An 18,560-nucleotide genomic window follows, 5' to 3' on the forward strand; every position below is an offset into this window, starting at 1 on the left:
CCTGTGAAAATAGAGGCAATAATTGAGTTCCTGTCCTGTATTAGTATTCTCCATGGCAGATTCATTGGCAAGGGGACTGTACCAGGTTATTTGCTTTTAACCACCCAGGAAGAGAATTTTTCTCAATTTCAGCCCCTCTGAGTATAGCTACATAATCACTGCATGGAAAATCAAATTCTGCTACAGCTGGGCAGCAAGCATTCCTCCCCAGTGGAGTCTACAAGTAGTTGGGAGTCTGCTGCTGGGGAAAGGAAGGCAGTGTGGATATAGACTTGAATCCTTTTGAAAGAAAATGCAGAGGGAGGAAATGGCACAACTATTTCCCTCTGCCTGACAAAGAAAATAAAAAGATGTAAGCACTGCTCAGCTTTTGGAAGCAACTTGCCCTCAGGGACACCTCAGGGATACAAATCCTAGGGACTGAGGGACAGTCCTGGAGCACAGAATAAAACAATTGGAGTGCTGAAGAGTAAGCCTGAACTCCTAGCTCACCCTTCAGCATTTTAGGCAATTCTTCCCTTGTCTTCTCCTTGTTGTGACTCCCTCTGCAAGAACATTATTTTCCCATTTCACTGTTTAGAGAGCCTGGGTACCTAAAGCAAAACCATTGTTCCAGACCTGGCTTCAGAGGTCTCAATGGTAAGCATTGCAATAAATACTTGCAATAATGCTGGGCATCCTTATGGCAAATTACTTTCTTTTAATGTTGTGTTAAATGGCAATTGGGGCAATTTGTTTGGCATCAATTATAGTTTTTGTACCTAAACTCATTCCCTACCATTTTGAATTACTCCACTGAAAATATTTCCTCAAAAATCTACTGCTCTTACTTTTCCAAAATATGAATCCCTCATTTATGACCAAAATTAATCCTATAGAGACATTAATCCACACTGAAAATTTGTATCTAAAAAAAGCCTCAATAATTTTTACAAGCACTTGTAAGTAGCAGTGCCTGATATTTGAATTTGTCTCAGACATTGTGAGTTGTTGGGTTGAGTTTTCTTTCATTATCCAGAAGTATACAAATAAAAAGAAAGTAAAAGGTTATCAGTGTAAAAATTTATGTTGTAGAAAAACAACTGAGCTCTAAGAGTAATGTCTTTGTTCTTGTATAACTCCTCAACCTCAACTAAGAATCACAAGCAGCTTTATGACTTCCAAACATGAGGGGAAAAAAAAGCCATTTAAAATCCTGTTAAGCTTAATAAAATAGTGCAGTGCCTGTTGCCAGCTCCAATGTTTTGCCTTCCCATCTTTATTCACTAATAAAAGCTGTTTGTTTTGTCAGAAGTAGCTTTGGAAAGCCAGTGTTGTAAACAGCCATTTTACATAAGCCTTTCTCCTTGGCCTATTGACTTCTGTGTCTGCTCTTTATGTGCAGCCTATTCATTACAAAGGTTCCAGGAACTCTACTGGCTTAACAAAAGAAACTCCAGCAAGAAAAAATGCCATATTTCATCTAATTTATAACCATTGCTCTCCACTCTGTAGAGTTGCAGATAGGTTACCTGAGGGAGTTTTGGTGGTTTGCTTTGTTTTAATTTGGTATTGGGTTTTGAACTTATCTGAGTAGGAAGTGCACAAAACTGTTGCCTTCATAGCAGTTCTGACTAGTTTCACTTCTTGCCATGAATTAAAATACCACCTGAGCAGTTTCCATCTAGAATGGAATACTGCAGTGGGAATAATCACCTGTCATTAATATGGCCTTGATTTCAACATCATGGATTTGCATTCAGAGAATACAACTATTTCAAAAGAAAGTACCATGTATTCATTTAGTTATACAATCGCCCTCTAGAAAACAGGCATGATGCTGTACTCTCTCAATGCTACAGTAACAATAAAAGCCTGGAATGTTGCAGATTTTTTTGAGCTGTTATACGTGGTTCACATAAAAGTATTACCTGTATTCAGGCTCATCACAGGTAAAGTGTATTGGCCAAGAAATTCATTGTTGACCAGAGACACCTCATCCTCCACACAGAAGCGTATCATTGCCAGCTCTGGAACTTGGATGTGGAAAGAGAAGGTTTCATTCCATTTAGGGCACAAAGCTAATGAAAACAGAAAAGAAACAGGATTAAAATGCAATTTCTTTTTTTTTTCTCTTTTCCTACTCAGTAACTGAATTACCGTACCTGCTATCACTAGTCTGAACTGGCAAATAGTCATTCTTTTTCCCTAGATGTCTGTGCCCATTTAAAGAAATAACGAGACTCCCACTGACTGTAGTGGTGCAAAAGCCTAAGACAGTTGGTGTCATCCCTTAAAAGAGAGCAAAATGGGCCAAGGATAGCCAGGTTAAGAACTTCTGCTCAACCTACACTTTCCTATAGCCATACCAGTTTCATTCCTTTGCTAAAGTTTCTCCTTTCACAGTGTTGGAAATAAATAAATTCAGGTAGTAAAACGTGCACTTGACTAGAAATACAAAAAAAAGAATGTGGAACAGAAGGGGTTACTTTGTCTTTAGCAATGTTCATAAAGAGAAAAGAAATTCAGGGGCTGATTTAAAACAGCAGCCATCTAAAAAAAAAAGAAAAAGGAAGAATAGAAGACAGAGGTACAGAAAAAGGGAGATCACAGGGAACTTGTAGTCTGAGACATCAAGAAGATCTATATTATAAAGATAAGGGAGTGCTCAAAGACAGCTACAAAAAGTACACACTTCACCTGTCAAGCAATTAAGGGATTACTCCTACTAGAAACTTCAAATGAGACAAGTGGTGAAGTTACAGCAATTGCTTAAGAGAAACAGTCTGAATTTACCAATTTGTGTATTGGTTTAGGCTGGGATAGGATTAATTTTCTTCATATCAACCCCTATGGTGCTGCATTTTGGATTTTTGACCCAAACAGTCCTGGTTACACAGCAGTGTTTGAGCTGTTGCTGAACAGGGCTTACACAGTGTTGAGATTTCTGTCTCTCACTCTGCAAATCAGCCTCCCCATCCCAGTGAGGGGGCTGGGGGTACCCAGGAAGTTGGGAAGAGACACAAGCAGGACAGCTGAGCAAAGGGATGCTCCTGAGCAATGGTGGCATGCTCACAGCTGGGGGAAAGGAGGAAGGGAGGGCATTCAGGGTTACAGTGTCTGTCTTACAAGTACCCACAAAGCTCCATAAAGAATCCTTGTTTCCCTGGGAATGGCTCTACCCCTGCCTGCCCATGGGAAGTGCTGAATGAATTCCTTATTTTGCTTTGCTTGTGCGCGCAACTTTTGCTTTTTACCTATTAAACTGTCTTCTAAACCCATGGGTTTTCTCATTTTGGCCCTTCCAGCCCTCTTCCCATCCAGATAGGGAAGAGCAGGCAAGCAGCTCTGTGGGGCTGAGCTGCTGTCCAGGATGAGCCCACAGCAGCGTGCAAAAAACTTTCCATCTTGCTTTAGAAAGGGACAGTGCTCCCAGCTAGGAGTTTGTGCTTCCTTAACCTACCAGTCTAGAAAAACGGCACACAGCATGAATTTCTGCTACAGATTTTGTGCCAGGAGATTCTAGTCTAGAGAGAAATAATCGCATTTTCCATAACAACTCCTTGGGGTGCAGAGCTGGTGATTCCTTATAAAATGTTGTTGTGCTTTGTTCACAGCCAAGAGAATCAGACTGATGCTCACCATTGCTTTTTACAACACTGGATTTCTTTCTTGCTTGATCCTCTGGCACACCATAGATTTCTATGTGCACCATGGGGTCAGCTTTGTTGGTCTTCGACATGGCGCTGGGTGGTAACTGATGGCCACTGATCAGCTGGAAAATCAATGTTATATTGAAATAGCTGTAAGAATGAACTATTCACCACAGCCATATAGTAGCCATAATAGAAATAACGTTCATAAGAAATTACTTTAATTATATATATATTTAATTATATATATATATTTAATTATATATATATTTAATTATATACCAGCCATAAACTGGTGTATTAAAGACATATTAAATACAATGGAATCAAGAATATGGTGCTTCCCATCTAATTTATTTTTTTTCATAATTTTTTATAAATATTGTGGTTTAGATCAGATTACTCCAAGCCCAGTCCAAACTTACCTTGAATGGTTATAGGGATGGGACACATACAACCTCTCTGAGCTGCCTGTGCCAGTGTTTCACCACCTTCTTTATAAATACATATATAAAACTGATACCATATTTTAAACTATAATTTTCAGGGTTTTTTACTCAATAGCTGCACATAAAAATTATATTTTGTTACCATGCAAAATAATAATGTTGGAGGAATCAGTCCTCAGTGGTTTTTACATTTGCTGCTATCAAGCTCATGAATTCCAATCTGTGGGGAGTGGATCAGCATCAAGACCCACGGTGACATCAGCATTGTGCTACAGGGTATGTAGCAGACTGCCTCACCTGTGCCTCATCTCTTACACAGTAACACAAAAACTCCTCATTTAGTGAGCTTCCTGAAGTTTTTCTCCTTAATTTAGTTATCTACCTGGAAATTTTGTCTCAGACTGCCCTGTAATCTGGCACCCAGCCTAACAAAGGACTTAAGAAAGTCAAAACTTTGCTTTCTATCTATATTTCAGGACACCTAGGAAAGAGTAAACATCTGTGCAATAATCAGCTTTTTAAATTCAGTGTATGAAATATTTTGAGAGAGCTATACAAGCCTGAAAATGCAGGTTCAAGATATGATCCCTGATCCTGGTCTCAGGACTAAGCATCATAAGAGATTCTTATTCCCCTGTCAACCACCCAAAAAATCAAAACCCACAAATTCCACGTTTTGCTTCAGTATTTTCTGTAACACCGTGCTCCAAGAGAACTTCTAGCCTGAAATATTGAAGAGCAGTGGCTTGGCAAACACCGATGCCCTTTCCTCCTAGGGAATAGCTACTGCCTCCACCAGAAAGCTTTGCAATCCCTGATGGGCTGCCCACTGAGAACCTGGGAGAATCCTTGCCATGTCCTGAATGCTTTTGTCAAGGTCTGCATGACCCATTGCTAAAGCCAGTCTAAGTCTCCCCTGGGGTGGGAAAAGAGAGAGTTCTTTTAAGCCCACTATGACCCAAATCCACAATCCAATCCGTTTTTGAGACCCAAGGTGGACAAACAGAGAGGTGTAAAAACTGTTAGACTGAGAAGACTCTTTGTGAAGCACCTTGAATATCTCATCTCTTTGTGCTTCAAAAGGTCTATGCCTCTTATTGATGGGAATTGTGGCACATCAGGTTGAGGATAATGAATTCAGTAAAATCAGGACCTATGTGACTATTCTGTTCTTCATTCATTCATTCTGATTTACCCCCTAGATGTTTTATATCTTTGTTTTCTGTTAAGTCATTTCTCTATTTGTCCAGTTAGTAACTTTTCCAGCAGAAACTGCTTTTCCTTTGACTCCTGCTCCCAATTCCTTTTGTCTTCAACCACCATTTCCTGGTTTTTGCTGCTGACTATGAATGGGGCTCTCTGTGCCCTTCAGTCCCTCAGCCAGTGGGATGCCATTGCTCCTCTACCAGCCTGTAGTCTGAGTCTAAAACCCTCAGTCTAAAACACTGCCTTTCTCTTCTCCAGCTCCTTCCAAACTCAGACACTTCCTTTGCATTGACAATGATTTTGTCTGTCTCCTGCATTACAATTTGGAGTTTCTCCTCATCCTAATTCCAGCTTCATACAAATTAGGGCTAAAATAAGTGATGTATTTGCCTGGCTGCCTGAAATCATCCAGCAATGTCTTTTCACAATTGGTATGCTCACTGTCAGGACACTAAAATGTTCTTCATTAGGTGCGTGCATTATGTAAGTATTTTATAATTGTCACTAACTATTGTTTTATCCCCACTATTTATTACTCTGAAAGAAACAAAATAGCAATTACACACACTAATTATATGCTAATTAAATAGCATTTTTGCCAGTGGTATTCTGTGTAATCAGAAATATTACTTTTTCATTGGGAAAGGGAGTTTTCTAATTAGTGAACAATTATAACTAATCTACTTGATCTCAAAAAAAGGGCTTTTCTAACCATTTATTTGTAAATGACATGCATTTCTAGTATTTTTGGGACATAAATCACATTATAATTTGGGGGAAGTAGAAATAATTCAAAGACTTACTAATTCATCCCTTCTTTCACTCTTATTTATACCATTTTAGGATTATAAATAGTCTTTAATATATGCATAGGAAGATAATGAGACTTAAAAGAAGCATAAAGCTTCCTATCTTATCTTTAAAAATTTCCATTTGTCAATTAGCATTATAATAGTACACATGGTATTATTGATATTGAAAGAAATAACACCCAAAGTGCACATTTGATTTCCGCGTTTTCAGTTCAGTTTCCACAAGCACAATTAATTGGTCCATTTGTCAGCTCCATTATTCATATTTCCTTATACAGCTTCATGAAAAATCATGTATTTTTTCAGACTCTTAGGGGCTCTGAACTCTTATATATATTTTAGCAAACATAAGTGAACTGCAGATGGGAAAGCACCCAAGCAGCAGTTGATACTATATGAGAGTTTTACCTTTCTTGCTGAAAACATTCATTCCCAACACACAGGAATGGGAATAAAATGGAAAAAAAAATATATATAACAATTGCATCTGAACTACATAGCCTTTGTTTTCCCATTTTTATGGAACAAAGCAAGACTTCAGTAATCTTACCCTTATTGACAGAGACATTGGTTTGCTGTAAGCTCCCACATTTCGGGGTGTAAACGTGGTATTGCGATCCCTCAAGAATTCAGGTTTCAGCACGTAGCCACAACCACCATTGTCCAGGAATTTCCCATCTTGCAATTCCATTTGTGTGCCCGGTGTTTGGAAGTTTAAAGCCACTGTAAAATTAGATCAATACTGATTTTAGTGAAGTAGGTTTGATAACATTTTATAAAACAAATATTAAAAAAAAAAAAGCAAATGAGCTTAAGGTATCTATATCTCTCAATTCATACATAAGATCTTGTTATTTCCCTTAAATTAAGTGATACTCAATTGTTGGAATCTGAAATGTAAGGATCTCTAAGAACTTTGGGCCTGTAAGCCAAAGCTTAGAATTAAACACAGGATTTAATTTGAGACCTTGGAAAAAGTTTCCAAACTTAGGCGCTAGAAGCAAAAATGGGGATTTATAGTTTAAAGCAGAAACACGTTAAGTTAAGAAAAAGAAATTTTAGAGTTTTAGAGTTTAAGATCTAGAAAAAATAAAAGTAGTTACAAAGGTAAACAAGGAGTTTCGAATGCAATACTGTAAGTTTATGTGTCATAACATGATTGGCTAAGAAAGCTTACAGCTTATACTGCAACATGAGTCCATAAGATGAAATATTTAGGAATTAGGTCAAAACCATAAATATCCTTATTAACAGTGTTTTATTAATCAATAAATCCTTAAAAGGTCTTATAACTAGGAGTCTTGTGACCTTCTAAACCATGCAGGAAAGATGTAAGCCAAACTCACCCTTCCTATCTACGTAGAAGATAAGAACAATAAATCACATCATCAAAAACAACTCAGAAATCCCATCTCTAACTCATTCAAAATTCCTTCAAAAATGCCCATACTCAATAATTAATTATTTGTGCACAAAAGCAGTGCACTATTTAGAACTGCACCCATTTTAAGAATTACCCTATAGATATTTTTATTTAGCTATATCTGTTTTCCCTTTTCTTTCTAAATTAGACCTTGGAGAATATGAAATGAGAGATCCTTTTTTTCCATAAGAACTGAATTCACATCCCAGTTTCTCTACAGCAGCAAGACCCTGCACTCCAAACCTGCTAACACAGTTCTGGTGCAGAAGTCAGAACCAGAGGATTGTATCTAACCTTAGTTATGGTGCAGAATTCATCACAAAAACATCTCGCCCAGAAGATTAAGAAGCTTTCGTTTACAGTTCGAATACCCAGTGAAAATGCAATATAAGTTTATAGAACTAGAAGCAATTTAAAAAGTGTTCTTAAATTTATGTGAGAACACATTCTCTTGGAGTTTTTTCCTCCAGTACTGGTGATTATTGTAAGAATACGCCTGACAGATTTTCCTTTCCTTGGCAGTTCAAAAGATTTTTTGTTTGCTGCAGCACCAATAATAAAATATCACATTTCTCATCAACAGGACATTGTAATTCATGAGATAAAGGCAACATGGAATACAGACTTGTTTAATGAAATTTTCCCCTATTCCAGTACATCGGAGCTTCCTGTCACGTTCAAAATAAAAAATGCAGAAGTCAAATCAGCAATGAATTATGGCATTATGAACCTGTGGCATGTGTTAAACAGAGAATGATAAGAAGTCATTTACTAAAAGCAGTGGTTTGGTAGGAATGAAAAAAGAAGACTTTAAGCAGTTCAAGTGACTCCCTGTAATAATTCATGAAGAGGACACTATTACCTGTTCCTATGAGATAATATGAATGTATTGAATGAACATTTGACATAATGCAAAAATCCTTATCGCAAGTGGAAAACACACAAAATTGTTTTCATGCAAAAATTATTTGTTCCTTCGCTGCTTTGGTGATCCTTTTAAAACATTCTGTAGCAAACAACACAGACAGGAGCGAAGCAGCTGGTACAATGGACCTGATATTTGCACTACACATGTTTTTGGTGGGGTTACTTCTGAAGAGCTCGAGCCTGGTTTCCTAGTCTCAAAACCAATTAATGGGTGGAATACATGAAGAGCTCCCAGAGTGCATCATCTATTTAATCTGACAGGAATCCCATCTGTGCTAGCTAAGATTGCTCTGCATCATGAACCAACACGCAGCAAGTAGGAACAACTGGAAAACATGTCTAGAAAAATCCCAAACAAACAAAAAACCCCCCTGAAACAGCAAAACACGACATGCACTCCTGCTTTGAACTAAGTGTTAATGTAGATGCAAACATGATTTTATATTAATATACACAGGAAATCTGTTTTAACTTTAACAGAAATCAAACTTCACAGTGTTCATATTGCCCTTTGCACGCCATTGCCTTTTTTAAACAGGGTAAGGATTTTTCTTGGTATGGTTTTGGCAGTGGTTCACAATTTGCTTTTTATGACTCCGCACATCGTCCAGAAACAGCCCCAAATTTGCTGCTATATGATGCTTGTCATACTTTAATACACCCAGTCAAGCTGTGCAGAAGATGCTACAAGAGCTGCAGCCCTGAGGCCCCTGGAAGTCTGAACCACAGATAGCCCAGGATCTCTCAGTCCTCAGGTGATTCCTGGGCCACACTTTCTGAATACGTGGGTTTAAAAGTGCAACTGAAATTAGGCACATTGAACAGCCAGCTTCAAATAGCAGCTTCCACATGATGAACCAAATTACATGATTGCACATAATGAGACTACTGCTAAATTTACCAAGCTTTATAGGCGACTAAGCAGGAAAATCTGATGTAACAACAGCAACAAGCAAATGAGAATACTTTATATTTTATCATATTAGGAAAATTACTTTTGCAACAGTAGTGAAGGGCAATGTTATTATGGGTTCATATCTTCAAACATCAGCACTCTGTTTTCATTTAATTTAATTTGACCTTAGAACAAGTTAAAAAGCATATGGAACAGTAGTTTTAATTTACCTGCTGGTTTCTTTGTATTGCAGGTTTTAATGTGATTAAGCAAATGCGAGGTTTTGTGTCATATTCTCTGAGATGCAAACCTCTACTAAAACTGTTTACAGGATTCATAGCTGCTTGGGGCCTCCCAGGGCACTGCTTTATGGTGCATTGATGCACAGTTTTTCTTTTTAATCAGGTGCAGTTATAGCCCTAACACTTCTTGAGAAATGGCAAGAATCATAAACTAAAAGCTATGCCTAGCAGCATGGGCTGAGCAACATCTTTCTGTAAACAACCCTGAATTTCTACCCAGTGCTTCATTTTAGCTTTGCTGAATTCAAGAGCAGAACTGTCAATAACATCCTTTGTGCTGTTGTTTTATGAAACAGTATAAATTTAATGCATGTATGAAGAGAGATTTAAACTGACAGTTTCTTTTGGAAAGAAGCCTAAATGAGCTTGCAGTGAAACCATCTGAGCAGTACATAATCTTAATGTATGGTTTTCATGGGGAAGTAAAGGCATCTGAAGTTTAACACTGTGTACATTAAACTTTCTCCTCAGTCCTTTCACTAAGCACCAAAAGCCTTTCAATATTGACTCAAAATCAAAGCAGCACAGCAAAACCTGGGCTTGGGGAACAACCGGAGCAAAGGAATCCCTCAGTGTGACTCCTGCACCTGAAATGGATTTAAGTATTCCCAGAACCATGAGGCCAAATCTCCTTCAGATCAGAGTATTTCATACCCAAATCATCTTGCAAAGCAGCAAAGCTGCCATGGCTGTCCCAGTAAGCCCCAGACAAATAACTTCATATAGCAAATGGAAGGTAGGAAATAGCCCAGCTCCAAAAGAGATGAGCCATTCCACAATGCACAGAGGAATACTATTTTTGACCCCAAATCTCTGTAGCACAAGCAGTTAACTGAAGTCAGCCCCACCACTAATTGCAGAACTAAAGACATTCTAAATATTCATATACAGCACCTTCCACAAGCATCACCATTCAAGACATAACTGATTTATAGACTAAAACCAAAAGCTTTTTAAAACCAAAATGAGCACTGTGACTATGATTTGAAGGCAGTTGGGGAAAACTGCACATCTTTTGTCTGCTATCCTGCCTCTTATTAATATTCCTAGGGGACTTTTAAATTGTAATTTTTTTAAATTTTTGTTCTTTGCTTCCTGGTTCTATTATAACAACCATAAGGTTTAATGTATTTTTCCATTCAAATGGGAAGATTTTAAAATGGATAAGGACACATTTGTCACCAATTTTTCTTAAAAAGAATTACTTAATTGCATTTTATGCCATTTAAAAATGCATCCCAAAATGTATGATTTTTATACCATTTAAAAAAACATCGTGTGCAAAAAGCACTCAGTGCCAATGTTCCTAACTCCATGAGTCACCTCGCTCATTTGAATCTAAAGAGATATAATAGATCACACTTTTATCAGCCTTGTTGCCTTCCTCTCAGCTCTCTCCAATTGTCTGTGTTCTTCAAGTGGGCCACTCTCAATGAATGCAACAAAAATCTATGCCTTAGATATTGAAAATCTGAACTGAATTCCACACAGCCTGGGAAATACTATTGAAAACAGGCCCGTATCCTAAAGCTCTGGAATGCTGCCATTGGTTATGAGATGATCAATGTGCTTGGATGTGGGGACACTGCTTTCGTTCCACATCAGCACTCCAGGCTGGGCATGGACTCTCTAGGCTTTCTTCTCACATGCAGGTCACAGCTGCACTCAATCCATCACTGCCCAAATTTACAGAAATAGCTCAGAAGTCCAAGAAAGATGGAACGAGACTATTTACAAGGGCATGACAGGACAAGGGGGAAGGGCTTCAAAGTGAAAGAGAGTGAACCTGTGAATAGGTGAGACCCCACACAAAATTTATGAGCAAGGACTTTGGTCTACCCAACCAAAAATAAAGAAAAAAAGCCATTTTTTTCCTACCAGGAAAAAAAAAATACAATGATTGGTTCCCTTACAACACAGAGCAAGCTTCTATGGACAGTATCAATTTTGGCATACAAAGTCTCACCTCTCTTCCTGGCAAAAAAAAAAAAAAAAAAAAGGACTCAAACTGTATTTTTTCCCTCCCTTAACAGACTCCAAATTTTATTAAACTTAGTGATAATTTTTGGCTTTATTTTTCACCTGCACATTTTGAAATGGTTGGTTTTATTCTACAGAAACTTGATTTATGAATGACTTACACTGTGAGGGAGGAAGAGGGACTGCTCTTCTGAGACCTGAGTAAATGCAGAACTGTTTAGAATGTCTTTTTTGTATTGTCTTTGGGCCAATTTAATACTGTGGCTCCAAAGATACTGTCATTAGAACTGTGAGGAATTCAGTCATACAGTTCATAATTGCTGGCATTGTTCCTATTTAATTACAAGTGGTTCTACTGGAAAAAATTATGTCAGGTGATTAAGAGCCATCCATTGTCCAAGTCTATCTGCAAAGGGTTTAAGCAGGGATCCTCTCTTGTGAGGTTCTCATGGGAAAAGTACCTGAAGCATTTCTGATAAATTATCAGATCTAAAAATTTAAATTGATTTTTGCTATCAAATTAATGTGTCAGTGTGAAAGTTATACTTCAGTGTAAGTCTGAGCATCTTTTGGTTGTCATTTGACCAATTTTACACCTGAAAATTTTCCAAAATGTTTTTTTTTAAATTTGTTGAACTTGTGATTCTTGGCAGGACAGTGAATATTATCAACTTCCCTTTTCTGTTTTAGTCTGAGTCACTGACAGGTTTTAGAACAAGATCTGCAAGGACTTCAGAAACAATTGTGTTCCTGCAAATTTTTTTCCCATCTTCTTTCAAAATTTATTACACTTCACATAAATTATTTACTATTCTATTGGTTGTCTGCAGTGAAGACAGCTGGAAAAACCGATAAAATGGAATTTCAATGTTTCTTTGCTTTTAAGTGAAATAGGTGTGTATCTATTACACACACCAAAATCTGCCTAAAAAAGAAGTAGGCTACAGAGTAACCCAAGAGGTTTTTCATAAACCTGGCAGTAGAAACATTTCTGCAGAAGAAACATGAAACCTTCATTCAAAAGAACTCCCAGCCTTTGGAGCCATTCCAAAGGAAAGCTGAGTGCATTTTTGGAGGTTCATGTGTAGAATCATATTGTCCCACCTATCTCATACATGTCTCCACATGAGTTAGCTGTTCCACTTCACTCTCAGTGAGGATCAAATCAGTGGACTTCAAGGGACAACATTAAAACATGATTTCCTAGTTTTAACTTTCCAAGGAGGCATTTTTGGGCTATTAAAGCAATAATATAGTTATTGGCACAGAACGTAAGCAGGGCCAGATTTGAACCATTTTGATTTGCACAGGTGAGGCATACCAAAATTAGTTGGTTTCTTTTCCCTTGGTTACTTCAGAGGTTAAAATCAGAACTAGCTAGAGAGCTCTTCATCACTCCTCTTTTCATGCACTATTTTTTACCATATTTTGTCATGTCATTGCACACAACATTGAGCCACCAAACAGATGTGACAAAATTGCCAAGCTGCATTTCAGTGTCACAGGCAAAGCCAAAATCTACAGTAAGAAAAAAACCCCATCATCCTAGTACAACTTTCACAGCAGCATATAAATTTTATGCACACTCCAAAAAGCACATTTGGGATCTTCTGAAACAAAATCCTGTACCTGCCACACCGTGGCTTTCTCCTGTAACTTATGACACATCTTGGTCGTTCCTGTAGAGTGCTTTGATACATGTATAACGTTTCCTACTGCATGGAAATGCCATATTCAAAAAGATATTTAAGTCTTTTTTTTTTTTAATTATTTTCACTGAGCCTCTCTTTTGTTTCAGATTTTTTGTTGTTTTTCTTGGTTGATATAAAACAACTGATATCAGTTTATTTAAATAACTGTCCTGAATTTTCTTTCCCTGCATAAATCTTTTCACGTCATTTTATTTACTAAAGAAAAAGGAGACATGGATACACCAAACCAGTTCTTTCCAGTGCCTCACTGCAGCTGAATGCAGAAGGCATACTAATTTTCACAGACTATGAAAAGTGGTTTTTTTTTTTCACAAAACCTCCTGTTCTTGCGAGTCTCCATTTTCAGAGAATGGACAGGGAGTGCACAGCGATCTCCAAAAGCTATTTTGTGGAAACTCTGTACTTTTCAGTGAGGTTTTTAACTTGCCTTCCTCTGGAAATTAGGTTTACACAATTACATGTCTCGTCCTCAGCCCCAACAAATCTTGAGCCTGTTGGACCGTTTCATCCTGCTTTAGCTGAGTACCAGCCTGCTCCAAGTTAATATGTTCCAAGCAATTTAGAGAAAATTGCTGGCAAGGTACAGGGGAGAGACTGTTTTGGGTCGATCACTAAAGGGAAGTGAAGGAATAACTCAATTCTCATAATTACAAGATGCAGAGGCCTGGCAGAATTATATGTAGGTTTGAACAAAACCTAATATATTTTTCTTTGCCCAGCCAGAAAAAATTATGGGTGTTAAAGGAACTTGAAGGCAAGCTTGCAGGTGTGGAGAGGAGAAGGAAGGTAAGAAGAGGAATAGGTGGCATAGGAGAAAGCTGAGAATCCTGTGAAGAGTTTTTGGGAAGTGGTAGAAAGGATCTGGAGGGATCTCCTCTGTGCATGGGGTGTAAAGTACAAAGGCAGGGTGTGTAAAGTACACACAAAAAGTGTGTGAATTACAGAGACATAGGACAGACATAAAAAATCAAAACTCTGTGTTAAATCAGTGGAAGGACATCAGCAGGAGATTCACTGAGACACACTCACCTTGGGAGCTGCATTGTGAAGAGCAGCTATAGTTCTGCCAAACAGTTATCTGAAGCAGATTAGGGAATTAAGAATAGATATATCTTGGAAATAATATATGTGGAGAATTGTTTTTAATCAGCCTATTCCCATGTGAAAAATGGAGGGGTTTTTAAGGGAAGATGCAAATGAAGTGACCAAGAGGGCAGATCTAACCACTTCCTGCATATTTTTAATTCTTCCAGGAAGGGGCCTAAACCCCCTATGCACCAAAAGTCATACTAATGTTTAGAATGACTTCTCATTAAAGTATCCTCTGAGTAAACAATCAGTGTAGTAATTTTGAAAGATTTCAGCCCTGTCTGTGATCTAACAAATGCATATTCTTTGCAGAGATAAGTGTGGAGATTTACAGGCTAGAAAGAAAACTAGTAAATTGCATTATGATATGACTGGGAGATTAATTCAATTTTAAATTAAGGACCTCTGGCTAGTGCATCCTCTAAGCATGAAACAAACTTACTAGTTTTTAATGGCAATATAGAGCATAGATAGCAATGACTGCATACAGGGAGTGCAGCACCCCAGGTAAATAATCCAGACATCACGCTAAGTGTGGATGAACCACAAGGACAGAACATAATCAAACCAATTTCACACAGTGTGGTGGTAATGAGAAGATACTTGGATAGTCCAGCCCGAGTCCAAATCTGTACTGCAAATAAGCATTTATAAGGACACAGAAACAAGTAAAATTTATACTAAATAGTAATTTTTGTAGTCCTTGTGTAGTTATGTAAAACTCTACCCCAATATAACAGTCAGGATGGAGAAGGTAACTTGTCACAGAAGATATATGGGAAGCTGAGAAAGGAAACAAGTGGAAAAGGAAGCCTGGAACAAGGTGACATAAGCTCCAGGGCCCTACAGGCAGAGTGAAATCTGTGCCTGTCCTTGGATGAGTGTCTATTTTAACATAACAAGGTGAATCCAAACCTTTCTCCTCAAAACCAGGAGCCTACGGCAAAGTGCCCTGCTCACCACACAGCCTCCCTCAGGTGGCCTTGGCCAAGACTCAAAGGCAGAATATATTTGTGGGTACCAAAATAAACCAACTATTCTGCTCTACTTTACCTAGGGCTGAAGAAGATATAGCAGGCAGACACAGAAAAATATTCTGTAGTGAGAGTCTTTCAAACTGAAGAACAAACAGATGAAGGTAAAATTGTCTCTAAGGCCATTAAAAAGGACAAAATGCTTACAGGTAAGAGGTTTTTCAAAGCCTGGTGGGTATAGAAGTCATGCCATGCTTATTTTTAACATATTCAAAGTAATAACTTTCAATGGAGAGAAGCAGAAGCAATCGTTATTTTGTTGCTCAGGAAACAAATCTGTTTTGCACTGGGAATTAAGATGCTAAATGTATGTTGCATCTTTATAAAGACTGGAGGCTCCCAGCAGCTCCCAGCTGTACCTGGGGGTGGTGCTGACCAGGAATGTTTGAGAGCTTCCTGCTGTAGCATATCCTGTTCTGGGAATTCTTGGCACTACTGTCAATTGTTGTGCTCACATCTCCTGCACCTGCGGCACTCAAGTCACAGAGAGCCACAGACCCTTCAGAAGAAACTTCCATTGGTGAGTAATGGAAGCTTTGAAATGCTGAATTGTTGTTAGTGTTTTTCTTAATATCCAATTCAAAAGGTAGTTAAAAGAAATTAATAAAATATAATAGATTGAATATCTGGGACAAGATACAGCTGTTCAACACAAAGTGATATTTACAATTACTAGGGATGAAAAACTGATAGGAGATGGGGGTTGAATGAAAATTTTATATAACAAAAAATTAAAATAATGCCACTGGGGGAAAATATGCAACCTATATAACACCGAAATATTGTAGGAAGCAAGAAACTCTTGTATCTGTAAAGCCTAGAATGCAATATCTCTGCTAGGATACATACCCATTTGACACCCTACATTCCAGAACTCCTGAGGATTATAATTGGAAGAGCTCATTCTTGTTCCCTTGGGGTAAATTCTTGTAATAAATCTCGTAGTATGTGAAATAAACTCTTTCGCTGATAAACAGAAGGATAAAATCTTGGTAAGCAAACCTTTGTGATTACAGAGCTCCTATTTGAATAAATAATAAAAATGCAGTCATTTGATCCAGCAATTTTTTTACATAATATTTTATCAACATATTATATTTTAACATTAATATACGGACCACTCTGAGCTATGCCTAAAATCTTATTTTGAAACCTTACTATTTTCTGTGTATTTGAATCTGACAGTATTTCTGGATATAGTGCAGACTTTTGTAAGAAGTTCAGTAACCAAAAATCATTCCTTCATGGAAATATTCTGTTTCTTCACCTTTTTGCAGGGTAAACATATGAATTGTACACTAAAGCCCACTGTGTTCTCATGGGAAACTAAGACACAGAACAGGAAACTGCACAAAAGTTTCCTCATTCTATAATAGCTCAAAAAGAAAAAAAAAAAAAAAAAAAAAAAAAAAAAAAAAAAAAACATCTCTAGTTGATCTTGGCTTGTTTGCTGTTAGGATGTTTAAATAAAATGACTAAATAATATTGAGACCAGGGAAGAGGACACTTTTAAAAGCCACATAGATTAGTCTTATATATGCCTCAGAAGATGTTAACTATTTATGAGCATTGTTTTTCCTTCTGCTGGCTGTGTTCCCTCCTTTCTCATATGCAGGCAGAGACTACGTGAATGTGGGAAAGTTCAGGTGACTTCTGTCTACACAATTCTTTTTTAGATATTAACCCAAAATCTACATTTCCAGGGTCATCTCTCTGATCTATTCCATTCTCCTCTCCTCTCATTTTTTGTTTGCTTGATTTTGGTTTGGTTTGTTGTTTGGGGATGGTTTTTTTGGAGGGAGAGGGGGTTTATAGAACTACTTTTATATTCCCTGGAGTGCTAGAGGAACCAGAGAGGACTCTCTGTGGATGGCTGGCAAATCCTACTTTTGATGCCGTTCAGCATCATTCACCTCACCAGGCACTGAACCACCTCCACAAAGAGGTGGCAGCAGGGCTGGCCCCGAGTGAATGGGCGTGTGGCAGATTTCATTGTCGCTGTCACAGTCGGTGATCTCTGCTCTCACCACCCCTCAGGGCTCTGGGCAGGCAGCTGGGGTTAGAGAGGCTGCACTGCGCTGCCTGCACCAAATGGAGATGCTCCAGCACAGCATGAGTTTGGAATAATCCAGCTTGGCTGGGAGGAAAGGTCTGCTCCAGTGGAGCACGCTGCCTGCTCTGGGCTTCATCCATCCCATTAATGAGGACTCTTATCTGCAGCTCTCACCAAAGCCAGGGGACTGCCAAGCCAACTCTGCTTTCTCAGCCCAGATTTTGGGAAGGGGAGAGGGGGGAGAGTGAAATTTATTCCACATTTTCTCAAGTACTGACTGAAACTCCTACATTATTTGATGCAGAAAACAATGAATCTAAAGGCAGACGTACATTTTGTAGACTGTGTTAATATTTGTTCTTTACACGGAATTAAAATAAAGTTGAATTTCAATTTTCCTCACAAAACCAACAGAAATAAAAAAAATATTATGCAAAGGACATATTTAAAACAGCGTTATACGAAGAACCAAATAAAATCAGACAGCAGTTGTTTCATAAAATTTTAACCCTTCCAATGCCTAAGCAGTGAACCATAGCAACAATGTAACTTTTAAATTATTAACTCAAAAGAAATTACCTGAAAGTCTTGCAAGTTTTCGTGCTTGACTCTCTCCAATGGAATTATTTTCATAGCACTGCTGATGCTGCAGGGAATGCTCAAAGCTCACAAACTTCTGAGATTTGGTATAAACCACAAGGTCTGACAATGCAAGGGCAATCTTTGCCCTCTTCACCTAATAATCATCAGATGAATAATGGAATAAAAAAAAGTCACAATAATGCATATTTCATTATTATTAATATTAATAATTCACAGAAACAATCATTTTGTATGCATAAAGCATGAGAAAATATGCCACAGTTAATGAATTTAATAAATATGACTTTTAATAATGAGACTTGATCCACTGAGAGAAAATTGAGGTTATTGTGTCCATGTTTATCATAGTAATCATAGGGTGAGTAGAGAGATGCTTCCTAGCAGAATGTTTTTCTGGATAGCTTCATAATTTTCCTGCTTCTAAGACTGGTTTGCAAATAACA

The 18,560-nt window shown here is 37.9% G+C and overlaps 1 protein-coding gene across 1 annotated transcript in view; it reads right to left on the bottom strand.

The window, feature by feature from the left end:
- Positions 1-18,560, bottom strand: part of PLCZ1 (phospholipase C zeta 1) — a 44,921-nt gene that overhangs the window by 1,505 nt on the left and 24,856 nt on the right. Inside the window, exons 8-12 of the mRNA XM_053977824.1 lie at positions 18,094-18,250; positions 16,311-16,427; positions 6,650-6,822; positions 3,622-3,754; positions 1,911-2,060 (exon numbers count right to left, since the gene is read on the bottom strand). Of these exons, the coding sequence (XP_053833799.1) occupies positions 1,911-2,060; positions 3,622-3,754; positions 6,650-6,822; positions 16,311-16,427; positions 18,094-18,250 (730 nt within the window). The remainder of the gene's footprint in view (positions 1-1,910; positions 2,061-3,621; positions 3,755-6,649; positions 6,823-16,310; positions 16,428-18,093; positions 18,251-18,560) is intronic.

Source organism: Vidua macroura, chromosome 5 (genome assembly GCF_024509145.1).
Source record: "Vidua macroura isolate BioBank_ID:100142 chromosome 5, ASM2450914v1, whole genome shotgun sequence".
Taxonomy (NCBI): domain Eukaryota; kingdom Metazoa; phylum Chordata; class Aves; order Passeriformes; family Viduidae; genus Vidua; species Vidua macroura.